The 16,603-nt window shown below is 42.6% G+C and overlaps 1 protein-coding gene across 1 annotated transcript in view; it reads left to right on the top strand.

Annotated features, from left to right (window-relative positions):
- The window catches only part of SYNE2 (spectrin repeat containing nuclear envelope protein 2), a 176,040-nt gene that overhangs the window by 130,736 nt on the left and 28,701 nt on the right, over window positions 1–16,603 (top strand). The window contains 9 exon segments of the mRNA XM_030950368.1: window positions 310–464; window positions 808–955; window positions 1,689–1,783; window positions 3,453–3,687; window positions 5,026–5,220; window positions 5,945–6,070; window positions 7,990–8,145; window positions 11,693–11,851; window positions 12,767–12,933. Of these exon segments, the coding sequence (XP_030806228.1) occupies window positions 310–464; window positions 808–955; window positions 1,689–1,783; window positions 3,453–3,687; window positions 5,026–5,220; window positions 5,945–6,070; window positions 7,990–8,145; window positions 11,693–11,851; window positions 12,767–12,933 (1,436 nt within the window).

The raw sequence follows: 16,603 nt of genomic DNA, 5'->3' as shown, positions 1-16,603 counted from the left end.
GAGGAAAATCACCAGATTTGGGGTTGTTGTGAGATCTTTTTCCCCAGCTTTGCTCTGGAGCTGCTCTGTTTCCCTCAGTGTAGGGTATGAAGTAAATGTGGAGGTTCCAGGTCTTGAGTATCTGTTCAGTACCGTTGGAAAAGTGAGTTCTATGTAAAAGAGTTATTACTTTTTATTCCTCTGTATTTTTTGAAGTTAACACAGATATGTTGGGTGTTTTCAGGTTGCAGGGAATAAGCTTCTATACTTCTTTTACATGAAAGAAAGGCAGTACTTTTCTGCAATAATTTATTTTTTCCTTACTTCCAGAATCAGACACTGGAGCTTGCTGCACTTTCTCCAAGCATAGAGAGTTTGAATGAAGCAAGCATAAAGCTGCCACTCAGTGACTTCACCCTGAAGAAAATGCAGAGCCTGACTCGGCAGTGGAGTCAGAAAACAGCAGCTGCTCTGGAATGTTGCAGGTCTGAAATGCAAACCAAAAAAATCACAAGTAACAATTCCCTTTTCTGTGATTGAAATGAAAACCAAGTTAAAGCATAGAACATCTTGCAGTCTGTTCTCAGCTTTCTCAGGAGCTTGACAGGTGGAATTCTGCCCTTGCAATTTACTTGATTTTCCAGTGGCTATTTGTATTCCAAGTCACTTGAAACAAAAACCTGGATGTTTGTAGGGGAAGAAGGGAGCAAAGTGCCAAGTGAAACCCCCATATGTTAATTTTATTAACTACCACATTAGAGCACCTGTAAACATACCCAGAAAAACATCCACCAACAGAAGTTTCTGGCTATTCATTTTGTTTTACAGTATGCTTGAGGGAACCCAAAATGATGAGAAGAAATTCTTCCAGAAATGTGAAAAGTGGATGAAATTCCTAGAAAAAATGAAAGAAGCCTTAAAAACAGATATTCCAGGACGGTTTGAAGAACTGCAAGAGCAACAGAGAGTATATGAGGTAAAGCTAAGTCTAAAAATGGAAGCATCATCTCCAATGATGAAGGCAGGGGGAAATCACTAGAAAATTCTGTGAAAATTCTTTTGAAACTAGATCTGGGCAGGATTTTACAGAGCATTTCACTCTTGAAATGCCTATTAAGGTAAAAACTCTGAAACATGAAAATACTTTTCCAAAGGGACAGATCCCTTTTTGCAAGGATCAGACCTTTAGGAGTGCATCTTCAGGTGCTATGTCATGAAGTCCTAAATTTCTCCAGCCCTGATGTGCACTTGTCTGCCTGTCCCAGAACACTGGAACCTGTGGCAACTAACTGGATAGTTTGCTGGAGACCTAGCAGCAACCTTAACAGTTTCTGGAAGAAATGCATTTAAAATAGTGTTTTCACAGCATATTTCTGGTTTGACCAGTTGTTAGATTTTAGTGAAAATCTTTTTTCTCTGGCATTTTTCCAGACAGTTGCTATTTGTTACAGAGAAACAGTCAAAAAACTTTAGGTTTCAGATCTGTATCATCCAGCTCATGGTGGGATCCACTATCACATATGTGCAGATTCCTCCTGGTATCCAAAAACTGCGGACTCTTAGGGTGCATTTGACACTCTAGCAATTGAAAATAATAGTTTTCAGCTTTTACAATTAAATATGTGCTGTCACTCTAGAGGAGCAGAAGCAGCTTTCATAGCAAAGGTTGTTCACTGAATAGTTAAAACTTGTTCTCTTGGTATTTTCAGATGCTGCAGACTGAGATTTCCATAAATCAGCAAACATTTAATTCTATCATAGAAAAAGTTCTACTCTCCTTGGAATCCGGAGAAGCAGAGAAAAGGTACTTTTTTTTTGTTTTCTCCTTAAGATCTTGGTCATTTAGTGAATATGCTGTCTTCCTTGGTATTGAATCTTTGCTCTTATGAGAACATAAATCCAAATTCTTAGCTGGCTTCACTCTTTGAATGATCACCTGTCACATTTTGCAAGAGCATGAGAAGGTGCAGTGAGAAAGAAACACAGGTGCCCTGGCCAGAGTGCATTTGGGATAGTAACAGGCTGGGCTGAAAACAAAAGTAATTGCTCCTGAAGAGGAGTCTTTTGTTCTGTGCCTGTGGTTGAGCCCACAGAGCATAATGAGGATGCTGCATATGAAGGATGCTCTCCTTCTTTCTGGGCCTCTCTGCTTCTCAGAGTGCAGAGGTGTGGACTATCCACATTGCTCCTGGCACACATGGCAGGGCATTGAGTCACTGGCCATGAAACCCCAAATGTATGGTCCCTAAACCTGTTTTTTATCAGTATGATCTTACACCTTTCTCTTAATCAATGTAGTGTGAGAAACAGCAGGTAATGTTTGTGAGCAGGGGTTCAGCTGCCTCAGGTGTTTGGGGTGAAGACATTTCCCTCCCTGCCAGATCTTGCTGCTTCCAGAGACTTGGCAGGACAGAGTGTGTGCTCCCCTCATGATAGTGGGACCTTGGAAAATGCTAAAGATAGATTCTGAAAATGTTAGGCTTTGTGTTTTCTCAGATCAGTGCATTCACGTAAGCAGTATGATAAATGATATAATTGTTAGATGTGATGATTGTTTAGTAATTAAATATAATTATTATATAATCATAGGAAGAATCATGAGAAACTACACTGGGAACTTAAGAGAGCTATGTTTAGCTAAAAATCTATGTATACAATAGAACAATATAAGTTTAATAATTAACATGTAAGTTATATAACGATAGAATATAAAAACACGTTCCTCTTCAATGTATGGTGGGATCAGATCTGAGGCGAAAGCGCCCCTGATTCCCAGAGCTCTTAATAAAAGCACCTACATATAATTGCCTGTGTGATTATATGTCTCCGCACGCTAACACTCAGACATGCCAGTATAGAATCCACAGCTTGGCTTAAAACTGCCAGGGAAGGTAGGGCTACACTAAGCTGAGCTGCTGGATTTTTGTGTTTGGAACTACCCACACGAAGGCAGTGGTTTGTGTGAGTGTGAATCAGGGACGATGGCTTCCTGCAGAGAAGCAGAATTGATAGATGGGGTTGCCTTAACCAACCAGCCAGATCTGCTGGATCATCTGACCACAGATGAGGACAAAATAACTGCTTAAATGAGTTCAATAACTACACAATTTTCCATTGTGCAGATCAATTTTGCAGTGTAATCAGCGACCTTGTCTCACTTGGATTGACCTTTTTGTTCTCCAGAGAAGTGTTTAGTGCATATTGTGTCTGATTGCTGCATTATGTATGTTGCTATACCACAATTGCAAGATTGACTTGCCTTACCCTCTTTTGTATCATGTAAAAGGTTGTTTGGATTGCTTAAAAGATGGAATACAGAGAGCAGGGGCTGGGCTTAGGGCTGCAAAGAGCTTTCTTGCATTGTTGGGTATTATAATTGAAAAACAACTTTGCAAATGGAGCTCCATCACAATTACTGTAATATGCAGCCTTGAGATCAAACTAAATTAACACTCAGCCCTTGTAATTTTCAGGACAGAGTTTATTTCCAAGCTGACACTGCTGAAGGAGCAGTGGCAGAATGTTATCCGGATGGTTCAGCAGAGGAAGAAGGACATCGATGGACTCGTGAGCCAGTGGCAGCTCTTCAGGAGTTCCCTGCAGAGCCTCAGCAGATTCCTTGATGACACAAACAGCTTCCTTGCAGCTGTGAAGAGCCAGGACTGTTACAGCCTTTACCAGCTTAGAAATGTAATTCATGATTTCAAGGTACTGTGTTTATTTCTCATAAATCTAAAATACGTGGCCTTTTTCCCTCAGACTGAAACAGCTTCTGTCCAGTCAGGTAAAAAGCTTTAAAGTCACACACTTTCTTGGGGGAGAAATTATTGGTGATACTTTTTCCTTAAAGCTGAGCACAGGTAAGAAAGCAGTGGCATTGCAAAAGGCTCATTATACTCAGAAACTTCTTGATCAGTATGGCCATTTAGTAGCCTTGCATGCTTTAAAAATCTTATGGATACGAAAATGGCAATTCAGGGTGCCAGAGGAGACAGACACACTAGTCAGCAGGTAAGCTCTAGGTCTGTGTACATCTTACTGACATGACTGCTGAATTCAGGACTTCTATTTTGCCTGAAGAAAGGTAGTTATGTGGCAAAACAGGCCATATAGATCCTGTGTGTGCAAGGATGGGCAGGAGAGGCCAGAAACAAAGAAAAAGCAAGGGAATCTCTTCACTCCAAGATATACAAACCTTATGAGCGGTTCTTCAGAACAGTGGCTTCTGCATTTTACATGCAGTGGAAAAAAATATTTTCCTTTGTTAATTTTGGATGTTTTGGTTTTGCATTTAACTGTGGACCTCTTTGTTTTATAGGAAGGTAGAAACAAGCAGTGAACTTGATGGTTGCATAAGGCAATCTAAAACCTTTTAAAATCATACTGTTGAATGCTATTTGCACAGTCCAAGGTTTATATTGTGTCCCCACACACCTAGTGTTGATGGATTAACACATTACCAGTGTTCCATTTGGTGCTTGCCCTTTTTATTTCATCTCTATTTCTACCTGCTGTGTAAAGGTGATTGTCAGTAGATTTTACAACTTAGTGAGAAAAGCCAGAAAGTCTTCTCCCTCCTACTCCAAATTGCCCTTTTCCTCATGCTGCTGTTCTACATCAAGAAACTCTGATTATACCTCCTTGTGTTAGGGATCAATTTGTTGTGGGCAAATTATTATTGATGGCTTACTTCACTTGGAGTGCATCATGATTAACAGGGCTCTTATCTCTGAAAAAATGAGCCTAAGATGTTGGTCTTAGAGGTGGTCACAGAACTTAGTTTGTATTTTTGTCTGCTACACTTTCAGTCTGGCACTATAGATTTGGTCTGGAGAAAGCTTTTGTAGAGTTTTATAAATCAAAATATCAGAGAAAACATGATTTTTCTGAAATCAAAGAAGCACATAGGAGATCTATTGATTCCTCTTTCACGACTGTGAACAAAGCTGTACCTTGTGAGTCATCTTCCCAAGTGAAATACCGAGGAAGCACTTCTGGAACTTTCTAAGAACAGCTTGGAAAGTTAACTTTTTTCCCCTTTTCAAGAGTAAGGCAGTGATCCTTCAGAGGTGGCAAGCCATGTACACCTTGGTCATCGACGTTGGGGAGAAGCTGCGCGCTGTCTCCGATCCCAACACCAGCGCTGCCCTCCAGGAGGAGCTCAGCCAGTTACAGCAGCACTGGGGGAAAACCCAGGCCCTGCTGGAGAAGAAGAAGATGCAGTTCAGTGGCACCCTACAGGTGGGTGAGGCCCTCCCCACGTGCTGCTCTGGCCTTGGGTCTCAGGAGCTTCCCTGTCCCACCGTCTCCAGGCTGAGCTGCTGCTCGCTGCAGGGGCACTCTGAGGGGAGTGCTGTCATGTGTCATCAGGGCTTGGGGAATGCTAAAACTGTGGTTCCCTGATTCTCCAAAAGAAATTGAGTTGGATTCCATTTGTTGCTACATGGATGTTTCTGCTCTGATTGTTCTCAAGCTCTCCATGGCCTGGAGCTCACTCCTGCTTTGGGCTGTAAAGCTAAAATTTAGCTTAGAGTCAACATGATTTGTTCCTCCTCATGTTGTTGAACAATGACTTCTAAATAGACGGGCCAGTGATATTTATTTCCTTACAGCAATGAATTTGCTTTCATGGCTAAGTAGAACATTAGGTATGTCTTAAAATTGAATACTGTCACTGATACAGTCCAAAAACCATGCTTAAGGCCTCTTTGCTTTGTTCAACCCAAGTGAGGAGAAATGCTCTCTAAGGCAAGGCTTAAAATAAGAGAGGCTTGAAGTTCTGTAAATCCAAGCACCAAAATCTTGTAGGTGGCACTATGTATCAAAAAAGAAAATTCAAAAAACCAGAGCACAAGATGGATTATTTCAGTGGGTTGAAGATGCTATTTTGTAACATATCCATGTGGTTCATATTTTTTGATAAAATATCCTCACCTTTTATATTTCTTTGGGTCTCCCTGAGCAGACTTGTGACCGCTTTGAAAAGCAAACCAAGGAACTGGAAAGCAGACTGCAAGAGCTAAAGGAGAAAGTAAAAGATCCACTCCCTGTTGAACATGAAGAGCTCCACAAAGCCAAGGAACATATTAAGGTATGAACAGCCATATTGTATTTAAATTGATGTAGTCTTTGCACAACACCTCATCCCTGTAAAATCAGTTTTCCCTCTTACCTGCTCTTCAGTGACACTGAATTTCTCTCCTTTACGCCATCCTGATTGCTGCCCATCTCCAAAGTCCAGCTGACCAAGAAGATTATGAGTAGTAGTAGTGTTTGGAATGGTTTTTCCTGCTTCTGCTCCCTTTACAGTCTGAATTTATAAAATAAGTAGTTTCTTTAAAAAAAGGGAAAAAGCTCCCTTCTCTCAGCTCAGTTGGCTCCTGTCTCATGACTGAATCTCCCTTTTTGTTTCCCAATCCGTTTTGTACATGGAGCTCCTCAGGCAAGAGACCTTGTAATTCTGCAAAGCACCATACATACCTGCAGGATCTGGGAATAATTAAAGAGAAGGAAAATTAAGAGTAAGGGAGTGGCAAAATTCCTTGCAGCCCATAGTGCACCATGAAAATTAAATGGCAAGAAAAGCATTTCCAAGGAATAGGAGACATTTTGTCTGGAGTGGTCAGTCTTTCATCATCCTTTTATGAAGTGAATTGTTGACCTATGTAGTGGGAACAAATAAGCTTATTAACAAGCCAAGGCTTCGAACTCATTATCAGCTGTCTGAATCTTCTTTATGAGTGCTGGCTGCCTTTCCCACGGCAGCAGCCTTGCTGTAGCCCTGACTTATCTGTGAGATGGAAGCACACAGCTTCTGCCTCTTATCCCAGCAAGAGAAATTCAGCTGCAGAGGCAGCAGGGTCAGGCAGTGCCAGTGCTAGTGCTGCTAGTAGGTGTTGTAGTACAATAAAGGACTAAAATGGCATGGCATGCTCTTCCTGCTTTGCACTTCTATCTGGAATAAAGTTATTTTTCTTTCAGCCCTGGACTTTACACGAGGCTAGCAGAAATTCCATAGTTAGTTCTGTAATTGCTCTGGATTTGCCCCTTGTTAAGAGACATAAATGCATGTTTGCACATCTACAGGAGTACTGTGATCTCAGGTAAATTTTAGAGTCAGGTTTATTTGGTGTTTTCCTCTAGTGTTGAAGCTGGGTCCAAGACCTGTGAAAATCCTCACAGGGTTTAGACCCAGCACACTTCTGACACAAACACTCACAGTGTTTTTCCCCTTCAAAATGAGACAAACTGGATTCTCTCTAAGAGGTTCTTTTTTTATTGGATGAGCCAATGACCCTTCCCAGCAGCTTTTTTGCAAAATGGGACCTAGGACCTTGTGTGTGTAGACTGTCATATTCCCCAGCTGCATGCAGTGGTACCTCTGCCTTTAGGTGACAAATTTGACAGTTTTAAGGAAAATGTGTAATTTACAATAAAGAGAAAGGGGAGTTGGGGGAGCAAAGCAGAAAAGAGAGCCTGTTTTCTGTGAACAAGCAGTTTAAAAGCTCTACATTCCTCACAAATCTGAGGAGGTGCCTATGACATAATTCATTAGAGAAGGCAACTGATACAATCTTTTTGTGTGTTTAGAAAAATAACCTGAAACTGGAGCAAATGCAGGTGGAAAGCAACTTATCCAAAGCAATTATAACAGGAATAAAGGAAACCCTAAAGAAGCACGCATGTGCTGGCCTGGGTGTGAGGGCCCGGATGCTGCCCTGGAGCACAGGGAGCTGGCGGGGCCAGGCTGTCCCAGCACTTTGGGATGCAGGGATGGTACTGGTGGGTCAGTGGGGCACTGCCATGGGCTCCAGTGACTACCAGTGGGGTTCCAGTGGCTTCCAGTGGGGTTCCAGTGATCTCCTGGGGATGCTGGCCAGCCCAGCCCCAGCACAGGCGGCTGCACATTCCCTGCTCTCCTCCCCCACAGGCCAGGCAGGGGATTAGCCAGCAGGTTTGGAAAGCCGAGGAGCTTAGTGCCAAGGCTTGTGCGGGTGCGTTTCCATGCAGGAGCTGGAGCAGTCGCTGGCAGACTGGGCCCACGACATGAAGGAGCTGCAGGCCATGAAGGCGGAGCTGGCACACCTCATCCTCACCGAGGACATGATGGTGCTCAAGGAGCAAGTGGAGCATTTGCACAGGCAGTGGGAAGAGCTCTGCTTGCGGGTGAGTGTTCAGCTCCTCCGGGCTGATATCCCTGGGGCCGGCAGGGACTGGGGTTTCTCCTGGGGCAAGACTGGGGTTTCTCCTGGGCTCAGCCCCTCTGGCACTTCTGGGTGGGAATGGGGCTGCTCCCCCAGAGCCAGCCCGGGTGGAGTTCATCCTTTGTGTCCTGGACAACAAAATCGTGCCCAGGGTTTTGTTGCAAACCCTTTGTAAGAAGTGGCTGTGTGACCCTGTGTAAGACTCTGATTGCACAGAGCCAGATGCAGCTGTTTTCTGGAATAGGTGCCTTTGTTCCTGGCTGCCAAAGGCAGGGAGGGATAAGCACAGGAATTGCTCAAGGGCATGGAGCAGGGAAAGGAAGAGGGAAGTTGAAAGAAAATGCCAGCAGAAAGGAAACTTAAATGTGTTTAAATGCTAACTCCCTGGGTTTGAGCACACTGAGAATTGACTTGTCTTCTTTGTAGCAGGAAAATGCTGTGAAACATTTGCATTCTTTGTGGCTTGTTGCTGTATTACACTGAATTTAGTGCTGTGTAAAATTGCTGGGGAACACTTACAGCAAAGTCACATGGGCTCGATTCATTAGGTTATTATGCAGTTTGAATGTGTGTTTACTTTGCCCTGTTAACAGGATTGGAAGAGGTAAAATACTTCAGGGTCTTAAGTTGTTTGGGGGGCTCTACACACCAGCAAGCCAAACTCTTGCATCCCTTTCCTTGACAAGTAAATGGCTTTTATTTTACAGTTTGTGAAGAAGTATTGAAGCCACTTAGTATTTTGTTTCTAACCCTTCCACAGGCAAAGGTCAAGCAATCTTGGTGGGGACGTTGCCAGAGTAATGAACAGGTGTGCTTATTTCACAAACTGTGTTGTGATGAAATAGTTACTTGGTTTGATTGGAAGAATTAATTTATTTTTTTTTTGCATTGCAATGAGAAAGAAGAATTTAATTTCTTAAACTGGACAGCTGTTCTACAACCAGTGTTTTCTCTGTTATTTTTTCTGAACTCTGAAAATAATTCTAGAGACATCCTCTCCCCTTCTGAGAAATACAAGCCATTATTTTTTAAATTAAAATGCCTGAACCATTTTCCTAATGGAAATCTGTAGTTAAGCCTATAAATGAGAGAACTTCATTGTTTTTCATTTTTTGGTGAGCTACTGAAGCCTGCTGTCCCCACTGTGTTGAATAGCCCTGAAAATTAAAATTTTTATATGTGCTCCACTACAGTCTATCCAAGTAGTAATTTCCTGCAGTAATTTAAGATCAGATTTTATTCAAAATTTCCATTTTAATTTCCTGAGGGAGCAACGTTGAGTTCAGTCTGTCTTAGAGGCAGGAAAGAGGTGACAGTAATATAACTGTGTTAGGCACACAAAATCTGTAGTGGGAGGAATCTCTTGAGTGCTGTAGGGAGGGAGATTGTGAATGTTTGCACAGCCCTAATGAGCCTCAGGAGAGCCCACAGTGATGCTCAGTGCTGGACACAGGCCAGGAGAGCAGACTTGATCAGCTCTGCTGTTGGCATGACTGCTTCATTTTGGATAACAAAGTAGGGTCAAGATGCATTGTATGGAGCAAAGTGTGCAGAATAAATGCAGGGAGGTGAAAGAGCTGCAGCTGTCACAGCCCTGGGGCAGCCAGATGCCTGTGCTCAACTGGGCAGGGGCAGACAGGCAGAGGGAGCAGATGCACTCAAGGGATTAGCATTTACAGAGCTGCCCTTGCAAGGTGCATGTAGGTCACAGATTTAACCATTCATCCCAGCCAGCATCTCTGGGGATGTTATTTCAGCCTCCCTTTGGAATGCACACGATGCTCACATGGTGGGTGCAAACTGGGGGTGGTACCAGGGCAGCTGGGCAGAGGAGAAAGTGCTCAAAGCAATGACTTGAAGGGTTCATGTTCCTAGAGGCTTGTCTGGGATTTTTTGGGTTGTTCCTGTTTTTTACTCTCAGCCTGTGTTGCTTAGCCAGCTAAAAGGTGCTTCTTGCTCTTAAAATCCTGCCTTGCCCTGTTCTGAGCTGGCAAACCTGGAGTCAGAATCACATCAGCATTTAGAGCTTGTTTTGCTGACAAGCAGAGTCTGTTCTTCCACTGACCAGGTAAACTCATCTCCACACATGGGAGATGCTGCAGGTGGTAAGGAAGGATGAAGGGTTCACCCTCCAAACCCCTGAGGCTGAGGGTACATGGGAGCATCCCAGACAGAAACACCTTAGAAACTTTCTGAGGTCCCTGGCATCTCCAGGCTTTTTCCTGCAGAGAACTTGGGAGACTCTTTCCCTGTGTCAGTGCTTTCATCCTCATCTCTTTGCTTAGATTGTCATGAAGGATTCAGAAATCCCTCTCAGCTCTCCATCCCCTCCTGGAAAACAAGTCAGAATTTAATATCAATTGCAATGTGGTAGGAGATGGCTTGGTGCCTTCTGTTTTGATCCTGGTGTTACATGGAGCTGGCCTTGCTTCCACACTACACATTTAAACTTCACTCTGGGGTACAAAATAGTGTTAGATATTAGTCTAGAAGAATCAGTAATGGAATATTGAGGAATCATATGCTGTATAAAAAGTGCATGTGAGATGTGAAGAGGGAGTGTTTCCTGCCACCGGGAGACATTTAGAGTGGCCATTTACAGCTGAGACAAGCAAAATATTGTGCAGTCTTTAGACAAAATTTATTGGTGAGAATGAGGGGTTACTTGTTTCTCTTGCTTCAGTAAAGCTTGAGCCATTTTTCACTTCCTTTGTCCCATATATCCTGGTACAGGAATCCATCAAGGTTAATAAATAAATACATATTTAAGAGCCTTAGGCTAGAGACAGGCGCTATTAGCTAGTTAGAAGTGTGACCCTGCTTATTTCTGAGATATTGGAGCAATGATAATAACTCTGCTTTTTCAGGCAGTCTCAGACCTTAATTGCTCTGTCTAGACAGTTTGTTTATCCATCCTGGAAAATGTATTTTTGATAGGGGAAAAAAATCCATAGTTCTTAATGAAAAGGAGAGATTCTTGATGCTGTTTTTTGGAACTTCTCCAATTACTGCTGGGCAAATGGAAAGAAAACAGGGAGGCTTTTATAGAGATAAAGTAATTGCAATCAGTAGTTGCAAAGTTTCTCTTAGAGTGGCAGAAAAATAAGAACTTACCTAGGTGTTACGTCTCTTGTGTTATATATGGGGTCACACTAAACAATATGAGGTAATTAGGTATTTTATATTCCTTCTTTGTTTGACATTTTCAGGTTTTCACTGAGTAGCATTTAAATTATTATATAAGCACATTATTTATAAAGCTGTCCCTCAGTTTCTTTCTTCTGAGGGAGAAATCTGGTATTTGCTAGTCAACTTTTTGTCCTGCTATCCAAAATAAGATGTAATAACAATCTGTTTGATGGCTTTGGAAAGGAAAGTAGGATACTTGATAACTGCTCCTGCAACATGGAATAAGATCAAATGCAGACTAGAAATTAGAAGGCTCATAATTGCTGGTTTCCTTCCAGAAAAAGCTGTTGCTAGAATTTCTTGTGTGTGCTTTTCCACAGGTGTCCCTGAGGAAGCAGGAGATCGAGGATAGGCTCAATGCCTGGATTGTGTTCAATGAGAAGAATAAGGAGCTGTGCTCCTGGCTGGTCCAAATGGAAAGCAAAGTGTTGCAGACTGCAGATGTTAGCATTGAAGACATGATAGACAAATTGCAGAAGGTAAGTAGTAATGCCACTTTTCTTCAGTTGCAGTCAGAGAATTCATTACAGAGGCACGATTCCTCACGGATTCCTTGCTTCTTGGAAGTGATACATGATGTAAAACCAGCACAGAGAGGCTTCTGTGAGATGAGCTTTTCTATCATTAGCTCTTCTTGATACTCAGATTTGGAGCTTAAAGCAGAGCACAAATGCCACTGGAGTGCATTTAGTCAGTGTGAGCTGTGGTGGTGGGTCTGGGCAGTTGGGGTTTTGGGGCACACGTGCACACCCAGCACTGCTCAGAGTGGTGTCCTGGGAGCAGCTCACTGCTCTCACCACCTCCATCATACACACACCTGGTGAGCAGAGGGCAAAGAAATGCCAAGCGAACAAGAAGTTGCCGCAACCAAAAAATAAAACCTAACTCTGCCTCTTCCCCCATGGTAGTTGGTGCATTCTAATACTTTTGTATTAGCTTGATTTTTAAAAAAATCAACCATTATTGTTCTGCTGTTCTTCCACATGGCTAAAATGTCTCAGTATCTAATCCCACATCTCCTCTGGATAAGAATGCCAGCAAAATAAAGCCACCCTAAACTCGAATTTGGGTTCTTTTGAGGTAGCTTCATTGAAAAATGATGTTAAATCAGGAAAACAGCAGATAAAATTAGAACATTCAATTGCTATTTTTAGGAATACTTACTCCTGGCACTTGCAAGTCTTTAAGCTGCTTATTTTTTCATAGATTGTGAGAGGGCTTCTTCACTGAGGTTTTCATTTTGTTTTTAGCAAGAGCTCTGTGTGCTAATATAAAAACCTCAGCCAAACCTGACTTTACATCACATACGTGGGAAAAGAAACACATATTTTTGTTTTGGTATCATTGTTTTGTTTTGCCCTGTAATTAAAGCAATGTTTATGTATGTTTATCAGGACTGCATGGAAGAAATAAACCTGTTCAGTGAAAATAAGCTTCACTTGAAACAAATGGGTGATCAGCTAATCAAGGCTAGCAACAAGAGCAGAGTTGCAGAAATAGATGATAAACTGAACAAAATCAATGATCGCTGGCAGCACCTCTTTGATGTCATTGGAGCACGGTAAGAAAATTATTTCCAATGTTTTATGTGAGATAAAAGTCAGAGGTTTGTGTCCTTGACCATCAGAAACAGAGTGACATGAACTTTCCAGTTAAGTTGGAATTCATTACTGAGAGTCAAGCTGAAGGGAATACTTTTCTTTTATAACTTACTGCTTTATTATGACACCAAATGTCTTAATTTATCTAGTGGTTGAGGGCAGGGTGTAAGAATTCATATGAAATAAAATTTTAATGATGGCAGCTTTGTAAAAGGAAGAGTCAAAGTGATCTCTCCATTCCATGTGTTGAATTGCAACCTAAATTTAAGGCAGCATGGTAGTTCATTTAGGCTTTTTAGGAGAGCCTCCTATTTTAACACAAGCCTCTCTTTCACTCTGTGTCTGAATGCACAGACTTTAGGAATAGACTCTATTCTGTCTCTGCAGACAGATTTATATGATAATGTTCCTTTTTTATATTCACAAGTGTTTGAAATTTCATTTAATACCAGTGCTATTTCTTTACTCAGTCTCCCTCCTAAAAACAACTGAAAGACCATATGAATTGCTTTTAAATTCAGAACTTTCTGTATGATGGTGAAGTGAAAAATACTGTCAGTTGAAATGAAAACCAAAACCTGCACAGTCTAGGCAACAACCTCCTCTTAATGGATTAAGCATCTTTATTATACTTGACAGAGTTAAGAACATCACGATCATTTCAGTATTAGCCTTACTGAGACTATCCCATTTCATTATTATCTCTGAGTTTCTGCCACAGCTTGGGAGGAGGATGCTGGGCTGGTCTTGCCTCCTGCTGAGTTTGTTGGTAATCCCGAAATAATAAGGCTAACACCAAATTGGTATTGGTCTCAACTTCTCTCCCAAGGTTTTGTTCTGCCTGTGATCCCCCACTCCGGGCTCTCAGCAGCTCTGTTGCTCAGTTAAATTTGGGACAGATAATGCAGGTGCTTGGGCTGTGACAATGTAGTGCTAAGTGTGCTGGGCCTTAATCAGGAATGAGATCTGAATTAATGGTGACACAGGAGCTGTGAATGATTAAGCAGAAGGTGCCTTCTTAAGATCTGACACTGCAGATAGACTTGCAATGGCTGTCTCAAGGTGTCTGTTTTTGATCTGGTGTAGGAAAGCAAGCGTCACTTCAGTAGTATCACCTTTTCTGTTCTCATCTGATACTAATGTGTCACTTTTAAAGCTCTTTTATGATCTTTTTTTGTTCTGCTGTGTGTTCATTTTGAATTGTAGCAATTTTAAAATGCAGATTAAAATGCACCGTTTTAAAAGTGAGGTAAGCATGGTGCATTTCTGATGAGCTTTAGGAAAACATGCTAAAGAACTGATGGGGCATTTAGAGAGAGATCCGGCAACTGTATTTCAGTACTCTGTAACGAGGACTTGTCTACCTGGTGTGTCTTAAATATTTACCTTCAGGCAAGTGTGCAGTGGTGCTTTGAGGTACATTGTTGTGGATTTGTCTAGAGCGTCAACAAGGCTCCCAGGGCTTGGTTTCTAAGTGGATATTGCAGCTACTGGGGAATTGGTGTGATGCTTTATGAGTGTTCCTGTGCAAGTAGTTCCAAAATGTCTGTAATATGCCAGCTTCTCCTTGTGATATCCACCAACTTGGTGCTCAGGACCAGGGTAATGAACTGGAAGGACCTGGCAAAATGTGATTTTAAGCAGCTCCCTTGGTGGCCCAAGATTATCGGGCAGCCCTGTGAGCTCTGCCGGTCCCCTCTGAGTTAATACTAAGAGAAATTCAGCATATGGCAGTGTTTTGCAGCACCTCTCCTCCCTCACCTAATCCACCTTGCTGGGGCAGGCTCTCAGCTGCTCAGTCATGAGTAACCACCAGGCCAGATCCTCAACACAGACTCTGAGTACACTTCTGAGGGTTTATTTTGCCCTGCTCTAACCTTCCAACTTTCTGCTTTGAGTTTGCTGCTATGGTGCTGGCTTGCCACTGAGATTTGATGTCTGAAGGAATTAAATTAGACATCAGTTGACTGAAATGTCCACCTCACTGAGGTGTGCTTTGGGGCACTCAAGATGAGGTTCCTCCCCTGCTTTTGAGTAGCCTCTCTCAAGCTCAGGTGATGGTGGGGAGGCAGCAGCTCATCTCATCACCAGTGTGACACAAATTGGGCATCTTTGAAGGGAGAGCAGGGAGGAGCAAAGAGCCTTGGGCTGGAGGCGAGGTGACCTGTGAGTGTGGGTTGTGATGCCCTGTGCTCACAGACTGTCTCCTTCCTTCTCAATTTGCTTTTGCAGAAACTGTAAAAAAAATGTATTCAGGCTGTGTTGAAAGAATACATGTAAAGGATAGTGGCAGAATTTTGTTGTCCCTGCTGGATTAAGCCATCATAGTCCAGAGATCCTCTCACAGTGTGTGGAGGCTGGAGAGAATGGCACAGGGGCTGTGCATCCACTGCAGCCCTGCAGCTGAGACTGGAGCACTGCACAAGTGCTGCCACGTCTGCAGACCTGTGCACAGCCCTTTTTATTGGGCACTGCTTCATTGCTTGGGGAAAATAAGAGGAATGGAGGAGATGCCTCTGGGAAGGAGTGCCAGAGGGCTTGGAGGGTTTGAGGGTAGGGGAATGCTCCTGGAGAGAAGTGGCAAATTTTGACTGGGATGCAGAGAAAACCTTCTCTTTCTCCTGAAAAAGGTTGCTTGTAGGAACTTTTTTTTCACAGCACATCCATGAAATGAGGAGGTGGTTTTGCTCCTGTCTTTTCAGATTAGTAGCTGTGGCAAGTAAAATCGAAGTGATAATTTTCTGAGGTTTCAGGTGCCAAATCTATGACCACTTGAAGCTCTTTTTTTGACAACTCCAACAATTTCTGTTAAACACACAATGAGCTGCTACCTTTATTTGTACTTGCACCTGTCTCCCAGTGGCCCACCCACCATCACAGGGGCAAGGACCAAATTTCAGTATGTCTCCATGGCAGGCCAAGATTTGGGAAGGAGGTGAACTACAGAGCCGGGCACTGAGTAGGAGGAGAAAATGTATATTGAATAGCTATGTATTCAAAGCCAATTCTTCGTTTTTGGGCATTGAATCTGTTTTGTAGATGGACACTTTTTGATCTGTGGTTCAAGAGTGAAAAAGAGCCTGTATCCACAAAGGAATCTAATTGAGATTTATTGCCAGCTTCAGTTCTGTGGTTGCTGATGTCCCCATGGCTGTCCCTGCGACCTGTGTAGGATTTTATTTTTTCTGCAGTGCAGTGTATATCTATGTGATACCTACATGAAGCCAGACCAGCCTGGAAGCCAATCAATGCAGAGCATTCCTTCTGATCGCTTATTTCACCTTTTTAAACCAATAAACGTCCTGGGACAGATGGGCAAATTAGGTGAGCTCTCCATTTAGTCCTTGAAGTGATTCTCTTAGTTCATGGTGACAAGCTCAGATTTGCCATATGGCTGCACTTGCAGGACTTAACACTTTCATTATCTGCCTGTGCTCAGCGTGTGTGGTGACAAAAGCTTTGCCTCGTGTGTTGCACCAAGCCACCGTCTAGCTGCAAACTTGGAAGAGTCTCAAAATGTTAATTTTCATGGGATAAAATAACCATCAAGGCATTAGCATGCCAGGAAAGGAGAACAAATGAATTCTGTCCGTCTCAGAAGATACTCTTACCACAGGGGGTTTGTGCTCT

Source organism: Camarhynchus parvulus, chromosome 5 (assembly GCF_901933205.1).
Source record: "Camarhynchus parvulus chromosome 5, STF_HiC, whole genome shotgun sequence".
Taxonomy (NCBI): Eukaryota; Metazoa; Chordata; class Aves; order Passeriformes; family Thraupidae; genus Camarhynchus; species Camarhynchus parvulus.
This window is presented reverse-complemented; position numbering and strand designations above follow the sequence as displayed.